At 36.0% G+C, this 16,923-nt stretch overlaps 2 protein-coding genes across 5 annotated transcripts; one reads left to right on the top strand and one right to left on the bottom strand.

Moving 5' to 3' along the window:
- Positions 1 to 3,892: 3,892 nt before the first annotated feature.
- On the top strand, positions 3,893 to 11,180 carry LOC113730952 (cold-responsive protein kinase 1-like). 4 transcript variants are annotated; one of them, XM_072078926.1, is made up of 8 exons: positions 3,893 to 4,562; positions 5,188 to 5,389; positions 6,463 to 6,575; positions 7,087 to 7,297; positions 7,384 to 7,618; positions 8,210 to 8,360; positions 10,513 to 10,735; positions 11,059 to 11,180. In XM_072078926.1, exons 2-8 carry the CDS (start codon positions 5,305 to 5,307, stop codon positions 11,073 to 11,075), a joined length of 1,035 nt encoding a protein of 344 aa, XP_071935027.1. In that variant the 5' UTR covers positions 3,893 to 4,562; positions 5,188 to 5,304; the 3' UTR covers positions 11,076 to 11,180. The 4 variants fall into 4 exon arrangements, with proteins under 4 accessions (XP_071935027.1, XP_027111757.1, XP_071935026.1 ...); XM_027255956.2 differs by having other exon boundaries at positions 3,894 to 4,562; positions 10,513 to 11,180; XM_072078925.1 differs by lacking the exon at positions 3,893 to 4,562 and adding an exon at positions 4,711 to 4,964 and having other exon boundaries at positions 10,513 to 11,180.
- A 1,234-nt stretch (positions 11,181 to 12,414) lies between these two features.
- Positions 12,415 to 16,189, bottom strand: LOC113730951 (clathrin light chain 2-like). The gene is made up of 3 exons (XM_027255955.2): positions 15,529 to 16,189; positions 13,772 to 13,925; positions 12,415 to 13,076 (listed from the first exon to the last, which is right to left on the bottom strand). Exons 1-3 carry the CDS (start codon positions 15,930 to 15,932, stop codon positions 12,609 to 12,611), a joined length of 1,026 nt encoding a protein of 341 aa, XP_027111756.1. The 5' UTR covers positions 15,933 to 16,189; the 3' UTR covers positions 12,415 to 12,608.
- Positions 16,190 to 16,923: the final 734 nt, after the last annotated feature.

Here is a 16,923-nt window from a genome sequence, read left to right as displayed (position 1 = left end):
CTAAAAAACCTCTTAAAAAAAATAGCAGTACAAATGGATAAATTTCTCCACATGGACAATAATAGTTGTCGGTAGCTACTCTGCATGTACCTGCAAATGTGCTCAAAATTCAGTTTAACAGCAAATTACTATAGTACATTTTACTACAAAATAGCAGTCCAAATGGATTAATTTCTCCACAGGGACAATTATAATAGTTGTCGGTACCTAGACTTCATGTACCTGCAAATGTGCTCAAAATTCAGTGTAAGAACGAAGCCCTTCACAATGTAAGAAGCTCTTTTCTGGGGCGAAAGAAGGAACTTGCTGACCTTTGTACTAAAGTTAACTTGCATGGGCATTTCAAATTGACGTATCTTGTTAAACCTGTTACTAAGCCTTTTTTTGTGGATCAAAACACTCTGAAGGCAGCCTGAACCACATCTATCTGGACCAGTAATCAAGCCCAACTAAGTTTGTTAAGTAAATTTTAGCCACCAGTGCCACCTACCTTCAACTGAGCCCACCACTGAGAATTCCTTAGGGCTATCAATGGATCGGGGCTTGGCCCGAACTCAACCCAGTCCAATCTGTTTTTCCTGTCAGGGGTCCTAGGGCCAAGCTTGAGAATTCTAGGAGGACGATTCTTCCAAATGTAGCAATAACGGTTGAGATCCAAGCACAAAATACACTCTACTTTTAAAACATTTGAATATAACAATTTAATAATAAATAAGACATAAGTATAAAAGATAAACGATACAATATATAATGTGGTTCAACTCCATCATTGAGTTTACGTCATGGTATGAAAGATAAACGTCACATAAAATTTAACGTGCTCAATTTCATCATTGAGCTTACGTTGTAGTTCTTTATTATGAGAGAAAAACTCTATATAAGAATACAACTTGAACTCAATTTAAACCCTTGTATAATTTTTCATTTTTCAAGAACCCTTTTTTACCCCATATATAAGGATACATGTCACATTTATGTGTCATTTTATAGTATGCCAACCTCCACCCATTTATAAATTACATCATTTGACTAACACCCAAGTAATAACTGCTAATTTCTAATTTCATACGGAATAAAAAATAATTTTTAATTCCTAAACTCATACAAATAGGAAATTCTTTGGTCAAACAATTGGGAAACTAGTTACTTCTACGCAGAATAAAAAAGCTGTCTACAAAAAATTAAGTCAATTTCTTAGCAGTAACATGCTCACTTTTCTATCTTTTCCCATCCAAGATTTTTCTTGGTCTAAAATGCTCTTTCACCGGTTCAATGGAAGATCCTCATACGTCTCTCCATTCTACCATACTATTAATACTTTTCACATCTATAATTCATATCTTTACCTTTCATTTCTCAACTCTCACACGAAACATGTAATCTTTTATTGTTTTCCCAGCTCTGTTATTTGGTTACCAACTAAAATAATTATGACTGACTGCTTGTGTATAGATAGAAGATCATTTGAGATAATTTTTCTACAAAATACACTGTAATACCCTTTTAATGCGATGTACATGAGATGAAAAGTTGATTGTAAAGATAAAAAAAAATATTAATTTAAAAATATATTTATGATACAATTAAATAATTTTTTATAAGTAGTAATAAACTATTCAAACATACTCTGTTTGTTTGTTCATCTCGGGATTGATAGTAAACCATTTACCCTGAAAATGGTAATCCTGTAACATAAGGTTAGAAATTTAGAGTGAAATTGCAAATCAACTCACTCTGACTGACTCGATCTCTGGTCACCACAATTCACTTGACGAATGGTCGCCCAATTGCATTTGCAACACAAATTTCCAAACGCATTATCACGAAATTCTTTGTCCAACTTCATCAAAATTTTCTACGTTTTTCTTCTCATGATTGCGAACATAGCCACGTCGATGCAAACCAGTTGGTGCCCTTTGTCATGTTAATAGAATTGGACACGATGCCCATTTTTCTTGTCGGTTTTTGTGGAACTTGAAGTCAATAATCGTCATCAATCTAGTGCTTTGATGGTATTGTTGGACTGCGTTCAATACTTTTGAAAAATGTAATTATACAAATACACCTTGTCATCTTATCTATTTCTTTCTTTCCCTTATTTTTTTCTTTGTTTTGGCCTTAATGCAAGCAGCAAACTTTTAGAGAGTCCGGGGAGACGGTTAGGTTGATTGATGAGATGGAAGTTTTGGCTTTAATGCCGAGACGGGCAGCTACCGTTCAAAAAGTTCGGAGAGGGTTGGGTTTGTTGATAAGTTAGAAGGAATTATAAGCGGTAAATATTGAATTTAAAATATCTCATTTAAAACAAAACCCATTAGAAACTCCAGCCTATTTCAAATTCTGGTTTTGACTTCCATGAAAATTCTAGGCATTTGTTGTGGTCAAAGGTTCATTTAATTTCCAAACTTCGAAGGCAAGTACTTATCCCTCTGACCTAAATCCATAGGTAAGCATCTGATCATTTTTCTGCAACTGACGTAATTGGGAAAATAAAAATAGTTCACGTGGGGCAGTGATGGATATTTATTTAATTTACTAAACCGAAAAGCTCGATGGAATGTAGACCATTTCCGCAAACTAATGATCACTTGAAAATTGAAAACAAACAATAATCTTTGTCCTTTAATAAATAGTTTATTCAAACCAAACTTCTTCATATCACCATCAGATAATTAGAAGAACCACTAAATTCCTGTGTGAAAAAAAAAGGAAAAAGTCAAACGTAGTGTCAAGAAAAAGGAATAAGTCAAAAAATGAAAGCCATATTATAAAACCCATGAAAATACAAAAGAGATTAAAGAGAGGTCTGTTTAACTGAGGCTTTGCAGGGCAGCTAGAATTTGTCTTTCCATGCAGTTTCGTGAGATGGGAAGCAGTGTAATAGGCGACTGCCCTGCAAAAAAGAATCCCAATCCAAAAATGTTTATTAAGCTTGTTCACATTATGCTAAAGCTAATCACCTTTTGACTTTTCATCAAATTTGTATCTAACAAATATTATAACAAACAGGTGAAATTTTTCAATGCAGCAGTTGTACCATGCTAAATCATACTGTAGAAGCCTAGAAGATGTGTTCCATTTAAGAATGAAAAGATATAACAAAAGGTGTCTTCACATTCGAGAATCAAAAGATATAATAGTATAACTCAAAATTCGTTCAAGAGCTCTAAGGTCTCGTTTGGATTGTTATCGTTAGGAGTTTTTGTAAAAAAATATACTATAGTGATTTGATACATATAAGATAAAAAAGTGATTGAAAAATATATTCATGAAAAACGTAATTTTTTTTTTGTTTTTTACAGAAAATTACGATCCATGTCTAGACTACCTAAGTCCATGCCATATATAGGAAAATTTTGTAAGAATTTTAAAATTCGACACAACATTTGTATAACTCATCAACTTCCAAAAATAGTGGAGTACTTAATTCGAGTCTAAGGTCTCTCTCCGTGTTCTTTTTCTTGCTTAGAGTTCTATTTTTTTTTTTAAAAAAAAAATCTTTTTATTATGTAGAAGCTTAGGAGGAGGGAAGGTTGGTCTCATTCTAAGGTCAGAGCATATTATTGATGCACTAAATAATCATCCCAAAGACTTAGCATACGTTTGCTAAAATTGAAATTTAAAATCTGAAATTTAAAGTATCAATTCATTAAATTATTGAATTATGAAGTACAAAACTAATATATATATGTTTGAATATATATCAAATTAAGTGGCAAGTGAATGATTTATAATTTATTTTTGGAAGTAAATTTTGCCTAAAAAATTTATTATTACATAATTAATTTAAATATTTAATTTTTGGTGTCATTTAATTGATTGAGACTCGAATCTATTAAATTTAACAATTGAATTTATTTATCAAAAAGGCTTAAAGTGGTGCGGGCGCACCTACCAAACAGCGTTATTTGATTTCATATACTGGAGACTCAGCATCTAATCTTTTGGAAATTCCTAGGATTGTTTTGCTCTTCCTATGCATGGTCCTATGTTTGGAAGTCCAGACGCGCTTGGTAAAAACCAGAAAAACCCAATAAAAGCCCCAAATGTTGGGTAAGAAAGTTCCGGTGGCTGAATCCGAGTAAACTTGAGTTGGGGACAGCAAGAAGAAGAGCAAAGTAAAACACCCGTTGGTTGAGTACAGCCGGCCAACCTGGGCACGTGCAAATCCGGAGGTCACTTTCAGAGTGTGTCACCAACACCCAGTGAAAAGTGTAGACACACACAATAGACAGTCAGTCACGGCGCGCAAACCTTCTAGCTTTAGTTTGAATATCCATTGTCCATATATACGAGTTAAAGAGTTAGTAGCTTCGGACCAAATTTTGGTCAAGGTGGAAAAACGCTGATTATCTGGGAGTAGGGGGCTGGTGGAGAGGGATGACTCCTGGCCATTTCACACGAAAACCGTCTAAGAAACCATGTCGTTTTGAACCCTTTCAGTTCATTCCTATATATTCATTTCTTGCAAGTCTTAGCTTTTTACAAATCCTTAATTACTATTCTCCAAATTCCTCCTCGGACACTGCTGGTTGAACCCTTTTTAGCTAACAATCTAACCTGTAAGTTTACTCTGATCTTTCAAAATTTGTTCCTCTTAAAATTTTAGTATTTGGGTTGAATTTTGTATGTTCCATTGAATTTTTTTTTTTTGGGGGTTCATTCTGGATTTCTTCTCCCTCCACCCCCACCCCCCAACTCCCGGCCCCCGGTCCAAAAAAAAAAAAAAGAATTATGCATAATTTGCTTTTTCCGTTGAGCAAGATTATATATATATTTTCTAGGTGGTCTTAACTTATCTTTGAGCAAACTTATCATATAATTGATTGGGAAGTAGTTGAGCTAAGCTCAGCACTACTTTGCATTTGGTTAATTAATAATGGATTATGCCGCAGATTTTTTAACAAACGAAATAAATATTGTCAGCCCAATTGAAAATGCAAAGCCAGGGTCTTCATTTACATGTAAGTAGATGAAATGGTTCGAGTGATGACTTCAATTGCATCGGTAATTAGTGATGCTCTTTTTTATATATTTTTTCTTGTTTCTGAATTTTGCCAAAGGGCGTTGCTTTGTGCTCTTTTTAAATTTTTTTAAAAAAACTTGATTAGTGTTTTAATATTAGGAAGCTGTTCTTGTTATATAAAGATTTGATTGATGCTATAGCGTCTTCACTTTCTTGTTCAGTGCATGATTGGACGCTTTAGACATATTGAGGAGATGGATGGTCACGGTTGCAGAAAATGAATGTGAGAGGCTTTATGATCGGATTTTGAAATTGCTATCATAAAGCTGCAGAGGGACATGGGTTGTTGCTGCTTTGGTGCCTCTAGTACCAAGCAGAATAGGGCTAACTATTTTTCTCGTCCACACACGGGTGATGCTGAAGGTGAGTGCTTTATTACAGTTTAGACATCATAGATGTTAGTGTTGTTTCTTACTAGTTTCTTTTATTTGCCTTCCAGAATATTTTTCATGGACGTTTTTTGCAGCATAGAGAAGAGACATCAGATTGTTTGCTTTAATTGTCAATTTCTTTGACGTTGGGATTTTCTTTTGTTTTCATGTAAATGAATTGCTGGTACATTGTTCTCAGAATCATGATATTGTTGGTGAATTCTTTTTATTGTATATCAGTTTTCAACATTTTTACATTATCACAAATGGTTGGTACTTTGAACAACATAAAACCAGTCATCAAAGTGCATATTGACTAAACCCTAAGATGCTGATCAAGGCAATGGTGTCTGGCAGCATGAAGAATTTTTATTTCATCTGTGAAATTGTGGTAAGCCAAACATCAAAGTCTGAAATTTTCTTGGTCATAAGCTTGTTATGTGATGCTGTTGAGGGGCTTTTAAGAGGTTTTCTAAGTTCTTATGCCTTTTAGGATAACTATTTCAAACTAGATCATAAAAGATGCATCTTTCTCTTTTCTTGTAGCTTAATGATCATTCTGAGATGCGGTCAACCTAAGTACAGAGATCTACTCAATCACCTTTAGGGTTTGAGATAGCAACATATTCTTACTTGCGGTTTCTTTCCGACTTTGTTATCCTACAGATTGATGACTGCGCTGGATGCCATAATCAGCATAATAGTTTCAATAATGCTAAAGATTAAAACCAACAAATGCATTAATCTTTTTTTCTTACCAATTATTGATCGTGTGTCAAACTTGTTAATATTTTTGCTACAATCAGTCTTTTTGCATTTTTTCAGAACCAACAAATAAAATTATGAGCAATCTAGCTTAATGAATGTGTATTGGAACCATAGTTATACCTGACAACTTAGAAGGACTAACTGAAACTTCTTTCAGTTCAGGAAAATTTCAAGCTGTTATCTCACTTTCATACTTAACATTGCAGAAGTCAACAATAATTATGTCTTTGAATTTTACTTTTTTGACTTTCCAACATCTGTTTGCCAGAAATGATTCTTAAATTGTTCTGTTAACAGGGATTTTACTTGGTAAGACAAAGAACTTCTCAATCAATGAATTAAATGCAGCAACAGATAACTTTCATCAAAGCAATAAGATAGGGCGAGGAGGATTTGGGACAGTTTACAAGGTATTTGCAGTTGCTATAAGTTTCTCAGATGAAATTATCTCTTGTTCATGCTGCCATATATTGTTCACCGAATTACATCCTGAACTGCCTAATAGGAAGTCTGGATCTTTTCATGAATTTTTCTGCGAGTAAAATAATACAGAGAGGGCTTCCTATGCTTGATGTATTATATAATTTGTATCAGTGGCATATGGCTCAAATGCTCCACTGGAATTCTGTTTTTTACTATTTAAAAGAAAGAGTATGAGGAACGCGTAGATTGATAATATAATACATGGAGTTACATAGGTTCTTTTATTTGTGAGTGTGTACATTCGTAAAAAAAGATGCTTGTTTCCATAGGAGTCACAAGAATTCATCTTCATGCTAAAGTAGTTTGGATTGCCCAGGAAGTTTTTTTTTGCCAATACAAACAACTATATTTGGCTTTCCAGTTGAGAAGCATATCTCTCATCTTCTCTGGAACTGTTAGATTTGACTTGACTTTGTTAACCATGCTGAAATTTCTTAGGGAAAACTGAAGAATGGAACTCCAGTTGCTGTGAAGAGGCTTTCTGCTTTCTCGAAGCAGGGTGTGCGTGAATTTTTGACTGAGATTGAAACTATATCAAATGTTCAACATCCAAACCTTGTTCAGATGATCGGATGCTGTGTACATGGACCTGACAGGATACTGGTCTACGCGTATTTAGAAAACAAAAGCCTTGATAATGCACTACTTGGTATTTGAAAATTTTTGCAAGAACTTGGAATTCATGGATAACTAATGATCCTCAATTGAATATTGAATACTTTTTCCATTTTGTAGGTAGAAGTAGGGCTGTAAATCTGGAGTGGAGCAAAAGAACAGCTATCTGCATGGGCACTGCAAGGGGTCTTGCATATCTTCATGAAGAACTTGTGCCACACATAGTGCACCGAGACATTAAAGCTAGTAATATACTTCTTGACAAGGACTTTGCGCCAAAAATTGGAGATTTTGGGTTGGCTAAACTTTTTCCGGATGACATAACCCACATCAGCACGAAAATAGCAGGGACAACGTATGTCTCCTCTCCTGTTGATAGTAGAAGTTTTCACTTGCATACAATATAGTTCTAGAAACTCTGTTTGCTCTGTCACGTAACACTAAATTTTTGCATTTATTCATCCTTGGAAGACTATTGCTAAGTGTTGTATTGTATAGATTGGTCTTGTTAAAACATGCTTATGAATCAATGCTTTGTGCGAAATGGATATGTAGAGATTGGAAGAATTGCTTTTCAGATCCTAGAGGTGGTTCTTCTACTAAAGTCCAGTAGTAATTTTCTATAACTGCAACATTTGGCAGAATCAGTTGTCATTGTGTGACTGGCATGAGTTACAGAATCTATTCTAACTGCGTTGGGTCTATCAAGGATTGTAGAGTCAGTTTGGTCTTTAAATTTGGAGAGTTCCCAATGTTAAATTTTTTCTGAAATTTACCCTTCAATTATCCAGAGATTTGAAGAAGTTGAAACCCAAATTTTATCTAATCTTCAGCGTCCATTTGTCAACTGTGGAAGTTGTGTTCATCTAATGCATGTATCTAGCTCTCGTGTTTTTCAAGCAGGGGTTACTTCATCCTTTTTAACTCTTTCATGTTTTTCAAGCAGAGGTTACCTAGCGCCTGAATATGCATTGGGTGGTCAGCTAACAATGAAGGCTGACATTTACAGCTTTGGTGTGGTAGTACTTGAAATTGTAAGCGGTAAGAGCAGTTCAAGTTCATTCTGGGGAGGAGCACGGAAATTACTTCTGGAAGAGGTATCTAAAATATCTCAAGTTTCATTGCAGCTTCACATCTCATTTGCTGTTATTCTGTTATTCATGTGAATTTGCTTGCTGCTAGTCATGATTTTTATTCAATTAAAAAGCAGCATTACCTAGGTGTGTGTAGTCACATGATATTAACCTGCCAGAACTTTCCCCATTTTAGAGGTGTTGACTGTTCACAATAATGTCTAAAGAAGTTAACCAAAAAGCTAAGAAGATCCTTTAGAAAATGGTGCGCGTCTCACTTTTGAAATTTATAGTGACTTTTTATGTAAGGTTTGGACTGTACCTACACTATAGATCATAGGATATCCTGCACTAATTGTGGAGTTTTCGTGCCCTGTTGTTTACATAATGATTGCTGGAAGTATGAGAATTATTAGTTATGAGATGTTCTTTTTGCATCTGCTTGCCAGTTCCTTTTGATGATCATACTTTCTAGTATAGAGAATGTAGAAAACTTGTACTTCCACATCATTTCTGGCACTGGGGACTGTGTATATGAAAAATAAGTTTTTATTTTCCCCTTTTCTTTTGGGACTTTTTACTATTCTGATGGGCTTCTGATATTGGAATTAAATAACCTGATTAGGAGTCCTTTAGAAGTGAAGAAAAATGGCAATACATATTTGCATAACATTACAGAAATAAGTAGATCAGGCTTAGAGAGAGGCACCACTTGCAGCTTTGTGGGGGGTAGGAAATTGCTTAATCAACTTTTGATCTTAAGGGATTAAAAGAGTTGCAAAGATCTGTCTTACTAATAGTGGAATGGATATTCCTGATTATTATCTATAAAATTGGCTTGTTTAAAAGAGATTTAATATTCCTAGGTTTAACTTGATAGTACGACTAAAAATTGACACATTTCAGAATATGTAGAAAGTGAAGAGAATCTTGTAGAGGAAAAAGAAATCACATCATCAGAATTTAAGAAGTCAAACATAAAACTAGTAAACAATTGATGAAACCTTATCATGAAACTCTTCAAAAACTTCTTTTTTTTTATTTTAAGATTTTGATTTTTCCAGTTCTGTTAAATTGCATCTTATAGCTTGTATGTGGTTCTTTAGGCAAATGGACATTGCAATCACATAGAATATAGTTAAGTACATAATAGAGAATACAGATGTGCATGTAAGCGTGATGCATCTGGAGATAGTAGGTCTATTTAATTGTGCTTTGATGTGCCATATCAACAAGGGAGAAACCTTTGATGGTGCTGAGTCTCCAAACTCTCTTAAGGCCATTAGTTAGAATGCATGCTTGAAGAGTACATTCTGATAGATTTTGGCATAGTTGGCCACTATAGTAGTAATTGCCAACAGGGCCTGCCCTTTTAGCGAGTTTACCATTGGTTGGTTGCATCCATCAATGGCAACAATCGAGAAAACGTGGGGTATATTGGATTTTTGGTTTCAGTTCATTGATGACAACAACATGAAGACAAACATTTCAAAATCATGCCAAATGAGGTTAAGGGGACAAAAAGGGATTAATCTTCAGACTAAATCTTGGAAGAGTACCAAGAAAACAATGAACTAGAGGCCAAGGAACTCTTTTTGACAAATTGTCCGCGCCTCATGCCTGAACATCGAACAGGGGGAAAAGGAACGAAGAAAAAGAAAACAGCAGATGCAACCTGACCTTTGTTATAAATATCTTTGTAACACCTCAAACTTAAAACTGCCTTAGATTCAATTGGATGTAACCATAAGTTAGAAACAACAGGGAGACCTTCTCGCTAGCCAATAGAGAAACATGACAAATGTGACCCTAGAATAAAACACATAAACTGAATACCTTGGTCTAAACTCTAGTCATCAGAAAAGGTAAATCTAGTGATGAAACATATAATCCTTATGGTACTTTTGCTGATACAGCTCCTGCTATGTCTACTCAGGTTGTTACTATGTTTTGTTATAGTTGAATTGCCGCTGAACTCTCTCTCTCTCTCTCTCTCTCACACACACACACACACACACATTTACGGACTAATTGAATTTCTCTGTATCCTCATTTTGTAAGTATCCAATTGTATGGTTTTGCTTATAGCGTTTGGTTGAAGACACGGCCTTTTTCTTCTTGAATTGTTTTATTGGGTCTGCACTCCAGCTCCGAATAAACTTACCTGCTTTTATAGGCATGGCAATTCTATGAAGAAGGGAAGTTGTTGGAGTTAGTTGATCCAGAACTGAAGGAGTTTCCTGAGCAAGAGGTCCTTAGGTATATGAAGGTAGCCCTTTTCTGCACACAAGCTAAAGCGCATCGAAGGCCGTTGATGAGCCAGGTTATAGAGATGCTCTCGAGAGACATCCGGCTTAATGAGAAGGAACTTACACCCCCAGGTTTCTTCCAAGAATCAGGTGGGCTTAGTAGCTTACAGTCAAAAGAGAAGTCGTCTGAAGGCTCTACTAGCTATCAGATGAGCTCTGTTCCTGTCACTATCACTCAGGTCAAAGCTAGATGAAAATTGATTCCAGGGTCCGATATTTACTCCAGGATGGCAGAGGGCACAATTTAATCGAGTGTCAAACAAGAAATTAAAGTTATACAAAACTAGGAAGTAATCAGGAGTAATTTCTTTTTCAGATTAATGTGCTGCTTTCTTGAGTTTCTTCTTCCTCTTATTTGATTTTGAGGTTTTATTCACTTGGGCCTTAATATGTTGGCCTTGATTCATTTTCAGATGGGGACACAAAATAAGAAAAAAGAGTTTCATTGGGGGTCTGAGGGAAGTTACGTAGAGCAGTGTATGGGTCATTATCGAGACAAATGACACTGGTAAATCGAGTATATAATTCAGCTGCATTTAGTGTTTTTCCAGATGCTGCTATAATCTAAGGCCTCACCTCAGGCCTCTATTCTTCGTAAACCAGAGTTTCAGAGCTAATAAACACAAATGAGAAAATTATCGTCCAAAGGATCCCATGTCGGAGGAGTTGGTTGGTGCATATATCAACGACTGGATTTTGGCCTTAACTAAGACTAGCCGAGCGAGTTGATGTTCCGGGTCCGTTGATGTTTCCACAAGCTGTCACCCGTGAAAAATTTTTGCTGTAGCAAACATAACATATTATTATGTTTGCAATATGTAAATTATTTAGAAGTAGCAAGTGTTGAGATTTATGGAATGAAGCCAATCTCATTTGAAAAGCTATCCCAATTTGACATTAATCAACCAACAACTCCCCCTACCCCGAAGGGGGGGGAAAAAAAATAAAAGAGTACAAAAGAGCAAGTCAGAGAAAATGAAAGTGTACTCGAGTAGTGATCCATTCTTCTCAAGCTTGAGATTAGTAGTGGGAGAAAATCTGATTCATCAAGGTGTGATTTTGCGCTTGTGATCGGGTTGGGTACGAGCAGCATAAAAAGTGAACTGAATATCGAAACGTTAGCCTAGGAATTAATTTTTTTGGAAAAAGCACCAACTCAATCAGGAAAATGGCTTGCCGGAAAAGAGAGATGTGAAAAGTGTTTAGATCGTGGTTTTTCCCCGTTCAAATAAACCATCAAGGCAGTTAGTTGCCTCGCGTTTCCCTTTGCCTCTAGAAGTAAATTCATTCATATTGACCTTCCACTCTCATTGAAAACAAATGGTTTCTTCGGCTTAGGATGTCACAACCCACAGTGGAGGTAGGAGGAAGGATGAATTTAATGGTACAGAAGAAGAAGTTCTGGATTTAGATCTCCCACTTATATTTCAAAAAAAAAAAAAAAAACCTCGCACATGTCAATCCCTTTGGTGACTTGAGGAGTTAATATGTTACTTGCGGTTTGCCAGTTTTCACATAAAACGGGACGCTTAAGCACTGACACAAAAGGGCAACAGTTATTTGGCGTTAGGAGTTTCTTTCTGCGTGTGCGAGAGAGAGAGAGAGAGAGAGAGAGAGAGATGATCTTCGGGTGGAGAAAAGCAATGAATAGTCAAACCTACTCCAGCGTAATGAAGCCACACTGTTGATATCATTAAAAAAGATGCGGATTCTGGGTAAACATCGTTGGTCTTAGTTTTAGCTGCACAACTCCGGAGATTAAGAGTAAGTTTCAAGTAACAAGATGAATCTCAATCAATATAATAAAAATTCAAAAACACAATAACAAGTCCTCATAATGGATCAGAGAGCTGAATCGACTTATCAGAAACAGTACATTCATAAAATGGCATGCAAATAACAATCACAATAATCGGCATAAACACAAAAAAAGGATGTCGGGGCGGACTATCAAGACTAAAATTTAATTAGCAGGCTGCTCACTAGTCACAGCTTCAGTCTCTTCAGCAGATGTGGGAGCAGAGCCATTAGCAACTGGTTCTTTTTCTTTAGTGGGGGCGGCAGCTGCCTCACCGACTGCAGACCCCTTGGCATTAGCTTCAGCGTCTTTTCCAGTCTTGGCCTTTGCATCTTTCCCATCCTTTGCATCCTTCCCAGCTTTATCATCCTTGGAAGGAGCAGGCGGAGGCGGCATCATGTGAGGCGGGGGATTGTGCTTGAGCTTCACTAATATTTGGCGCATCCTTGTAAGATCGGTGGGTTTGCCAGGTTTGGGTCCTTGGATGACGGTGATTGATGGCTTCTTTTCTTGTTCCTTCTTCCCTCTCCTTTTCTCAATATTCGGGACCTCATGCGGAATCAATTCTCCTATGGCTTTCCAATAGTGCTTATCAACCTCCTTGTGAAATTTCTCTTGACCTGCCAAGTACAACTGCCCCAAACAAAGATGGATTCGCCAGTTTGACCAAATTAAACTCTCAGGAAGTCATCTTTTAAAATCATATATATACTATGTAAATCTGAATTTTTTTTGTACGGATGCATCTCAGCCCATAAAATTTTTTATATGAACTGATTTTGTCTGTTACGCAATCCTATCAGTTGAAATAACAGTAAAGCACCTTTGAGTCACAAGGAAGTTCAACGATTCTTTTGAATTTTTTGACTAAGAATCAGTAATCAGCCAAAGAAATGGGACAAAAACTGCACACGAGCAGCAAGGATAATAATATCAGCTTTATTAGAAAATAAGAGCTTTTTCTCATGTAAGGTGCTTTCCTTCTAATGACAATTGTTTAATAAAAAAGGACCACTATCAATAACTCTGTCTAGCTCCAACTGGATGCAACAATTCTCACTCAGCTTATAAGAAGCTCTAGCAGCAGCCTGACATTTAGCAATTGCAACCTCCCAGTTTGGAAATATACTAGTGAAATGAGACAAACAACTAAAAGCATGTATAATCTTGTCTCATACATTTTACAAAAAATTAAGATTTTTTTTGCCTTTCATTATCGTACAGGACTAACATGCAATTTGCCCATAACAATACACGACCCCAGGTTAATGCAGAATTAACAAAAACTCAAATCTGGGTTATAAAGCTAAAACCAAATAAAGCTTTACCTTCTCTTTCTCTCTGTTGTTGTTCTTGTTGGTCTCAATATTAACCTTTCTTTTCTCATAAAAAGCCTGCTTGTACTCTTCACCTTCTAGAATAATTTGGTTCCTTATCTCCTTTTCCCTCTTCTCCTTCTCCTCAAGTCGAATAGCATTCAACCTATATATCAGAAAGAACATAGTTGATCAGTCCAACAGATCTGATTGACAGTTCAATAAATTTTCTAACAAACCATTCATGCTAATTTTGGAAGAGAGAAGGAAGTGCTTAATATGATTCAAGACCAGTTTTCTTGAAGAAAAAAGGGGAGACGTAGAGAGGGAGGGGAATTCCGTCCCTAATATTCTTGACAGTTTAGTAGAATTGTTTCAAAACACCACAACTGTTCACACACTGCTTATTCGTTCAGCTCAAGTATGCTTGACGGGAACTGGAACTCATTTGTTTAATTTGATGGCTGAGCTTCAACATCAAATAACATTCATAGGCTTGACAGAGGCTACGCTCGCTTTAGGCTCAGCAACAAATTAAATATTAGATACTTTTACTTTTTCAGGAATAGCAATAGAGATTCATTACATTATATCTTCTTAAATTGCTCTTTATGTCCAGCAGATTATAAGGTTCATGATATTTGCATTACATGGTTTCTTGTATAAAAGCTCAAGCTCAAAAATCAAGTTCAAGCTTTCCACATTAGTCAAACATCAAATTTCCTAAATGAGCAGAGCTCGAGGGCAACTATCAGTCAAGATCTGTCAAAAGTTGACTTGAGAAATTTCGCAACTAGGTTCTTTCTTAAAAGGGAAAAGATAACCTATAAGAAGGCTTCATTCGAGATTTTTTAGAATCCAACAGTCAAAGCATATTCTGGTCAACTCAAGGATCACGCTCTGAGTTCAAATTCTAGCCTCCTTGATGTGTCTAAAATTTAAGATACATAACCTATAAACTTAATGCAAATTATAAGAGCTTATTCTTGAATTTGAGGAAGGGGGGGGGGGGGAGGCAATAATGGCATGCAATCAACAAGCATGATTGTACATGAACCCTTCTTAAGATTTTTTATGATTTATTGATCCAATTCTACCATCTCAACCACACAATGTTATTAGATACATAACAGTGTAGCCAAATTGTTATGTCAAGGATCTCGATCTGTAGGTACTTAATTAAATCATCTGAAACCAATAGAAAGTAAATTAATTCTTGATTCACTTGAACAAGAACCAAAATATACCAACGAAACCAAAAAAAAAATTTCCCCCCTTTTAATTTGAATTGCAACAAGCTCTTCCATGTCAAATCATGCAGCAAGGCTCGTAGTCCCTAAAATTCCACAAGGGTGCCTGAAAAGTGGATGTGTGGTTTCCTAAACTTGTACATCTAACAAACTCGCTCACCAGAGATTCAATTCCTCAAAGCTCAAATCAAATAAACTACCCCCTCCCTCCCTCCCAAAAAAAAAAAAAAAACCACCCAAAAAAAGGACAAACAAAAAGCGGCAAACACTCACATTTTATCATGATCACAAACTACCATGCAAATTCTACTACCAATCAGTTATGAGCAACTAGTTCAAATTGTCATAATCTAAACCAAAGATCTGAACTTGGGCTCCAGATCAGTAACACTAAAAATAGTAAAAGACCAAAATAACAAAGATCTATAACAGCAATAAATATTTCACTAACAGAAATGCATAATATTATCTCAAGAAAGGAAAAGCTTTGTCAAAAACGAACAAAAACAAAAATCTGACCTCCGCCACTCCCGGAGAGCAAAGCCTTCTTCTTGCATTTCAGTAGGCGGTGGCAGCACAGGTCCATCGGATCTAAAAATCCCCTCCGTATCCTCCCCGAGATCATAAGGCCTCCCATTTCCATTCGGAATTGGAGCCCCCGGCCCCTCAAACGGTGCAGCTTCCTGATCCGCCTCGAATCCGAAGGGATCCGAACTGTTGACAGAGTGGGAGACGTGTTCCACCGTCACTTCCTCTTCTTCGTATCCAGCTGGAAATCCTCCCCCGCCGCCGCTTTGGTACGGCGGAGTATCGGCGGAGGAAAACGCCGTGTAAGAGTCGTACCCACCGTAACCTCCGTCTTCGAACTGACGTGTCGTCGCCTGATCCTCACCGTCAATGCTAAATGTATCAAAAGAAGCCATCTTCTTCTTCTGCTTACTGCTTTGTTTCTGTTCCTATATCTCTCTCTGGAAATTTCTGTGTTATGGGGACACACACCTATTTGTATGTGTGTCTTATTAATTGGTATAAGAGGAGTTTATATAGTGGATTCTTTTTTTCAATTTAATACTGTGATTATATACTATTGTTAATGTGATTTAGTGATTGCTGCTTTAAAAAGAAGCATTGAGATTGATGGATGTGTGAGGGGTCTCTCTCTGTCAACCTCCTCCCACTTGAGAATATTATTTTCATTATTATTACTTTTAAAATAATTTTTATAGTGGTAGTATTTACGGTATGTATTTTTGTTTCTGACATTCAAAGATTTTAGAGTTTATTTCTCTCTATTTTTTTTTCTTGGTAGAGTAATTGGGATTCTTTTTGTCTTGATAAATTTCGATGCAAATTGTTTTCTTGCTTTTTTTTTTCGATTTCAAAAGATAAAGACTTATTAAATCTAGTGTTTCATATAAGAATGGATTCCTCGTGATTCAAAATTCGAAAATATGTGCAACACGTTCACAAAACATTTAAGAATAAAAAGGGTTTAACAAGATTGGGATTTGGAAGTAGAATGTTATTTTGTTTGTACACAAAAATAAATGATTTTTCTTTAAGATAGTTATAGTGGGATTTGAGTCTTATTGAAGATTTTGGTTTTAAAATGTTGTTTTGTTTCTTAGTGATGATTTTAAGTGGTTGATAATGAAGTCGGTTTTTAGTTCATTAAGTTCAGTTAAACGATAGTAACACAGAGATTACTACAGAGATTTGTAAGGAATGAAATAGAACGAAACTTCTGTTTCATTTTATTTGGGAGTGGAACAGAAGATCTATTAAAGGAGACAAATCTAGGAAACGTTGCCTGGTGTTTCCTAAATGGTTGGGATAAGATTTTGTCTATATTATGAGGTCCGAATTTAATGTTGAGAGAATTTTGCGTCCTTGTCGTCCTAATTTGTCAAGATA

The sequence above is a fragment of the Coffea arabica genome, chromosome 2e, assembly GCF_036785885.1.
Source record: "Coffea arabica cultivar ET-39 chromosome 2e, Coffea Arabica ET-39 HiFi, whole genome shotgun sequence".
NCBI lineage: Eukaryota > Viridiplantae > Streptophyta > Magnoliopsida > Gentianales > Rubiaceae > Coffea > Coffea arabica.
This window is presented reverse-complemented; position numbering and strand designations above follow the sequence as displayed.

Bases quoted from the DNA above. Each gene is read 5' to 3' on its own strand.
- LOC113730952 (XM_027255956.2), top strand. From the start codon at position 5,305: ATGGGTTGTTGCTGCTTTGGTGCCTCTAGTACCAAGCAGAATAGGGCT. The intron at 5,390-6,462 runs GTGAGTGCTTTA...TTCTGTTAACAG, and splicing joins ACACACGGGTGATGCTGAAG to GGATTTTACTTGGTAAGACA. The intron at 7,298-7,383 runs GTATTTGAAAAT...TCCATTTTGTAG, and splicing joins CCTTGATAATGCACTACTTG to GTAGAAGTAGGGCTGTAAAT.
- LOC113730951 (XM_027255955.2), bottom strand. From the start codon at position 15,932: ATGGCTTCTTTTGATACATTTAGCATTGACGGTGAGGATCAGGCGACG. The intron at 13,926-15,528 runs GTCAGATTTTTG...TCTGATATATAG, and splicing joins GCTCTCCGGGAGTGGCGGAG to GTTGAATGCTATTCGACTTG. The intron at 13,077-13,771 runs GTAAAGCTTTAT...TGTTTGGGGCAG, and splicing joins ACAACAGAGAGAAAGAGAAG to TTGTACTTGGCAGGTCAAGA.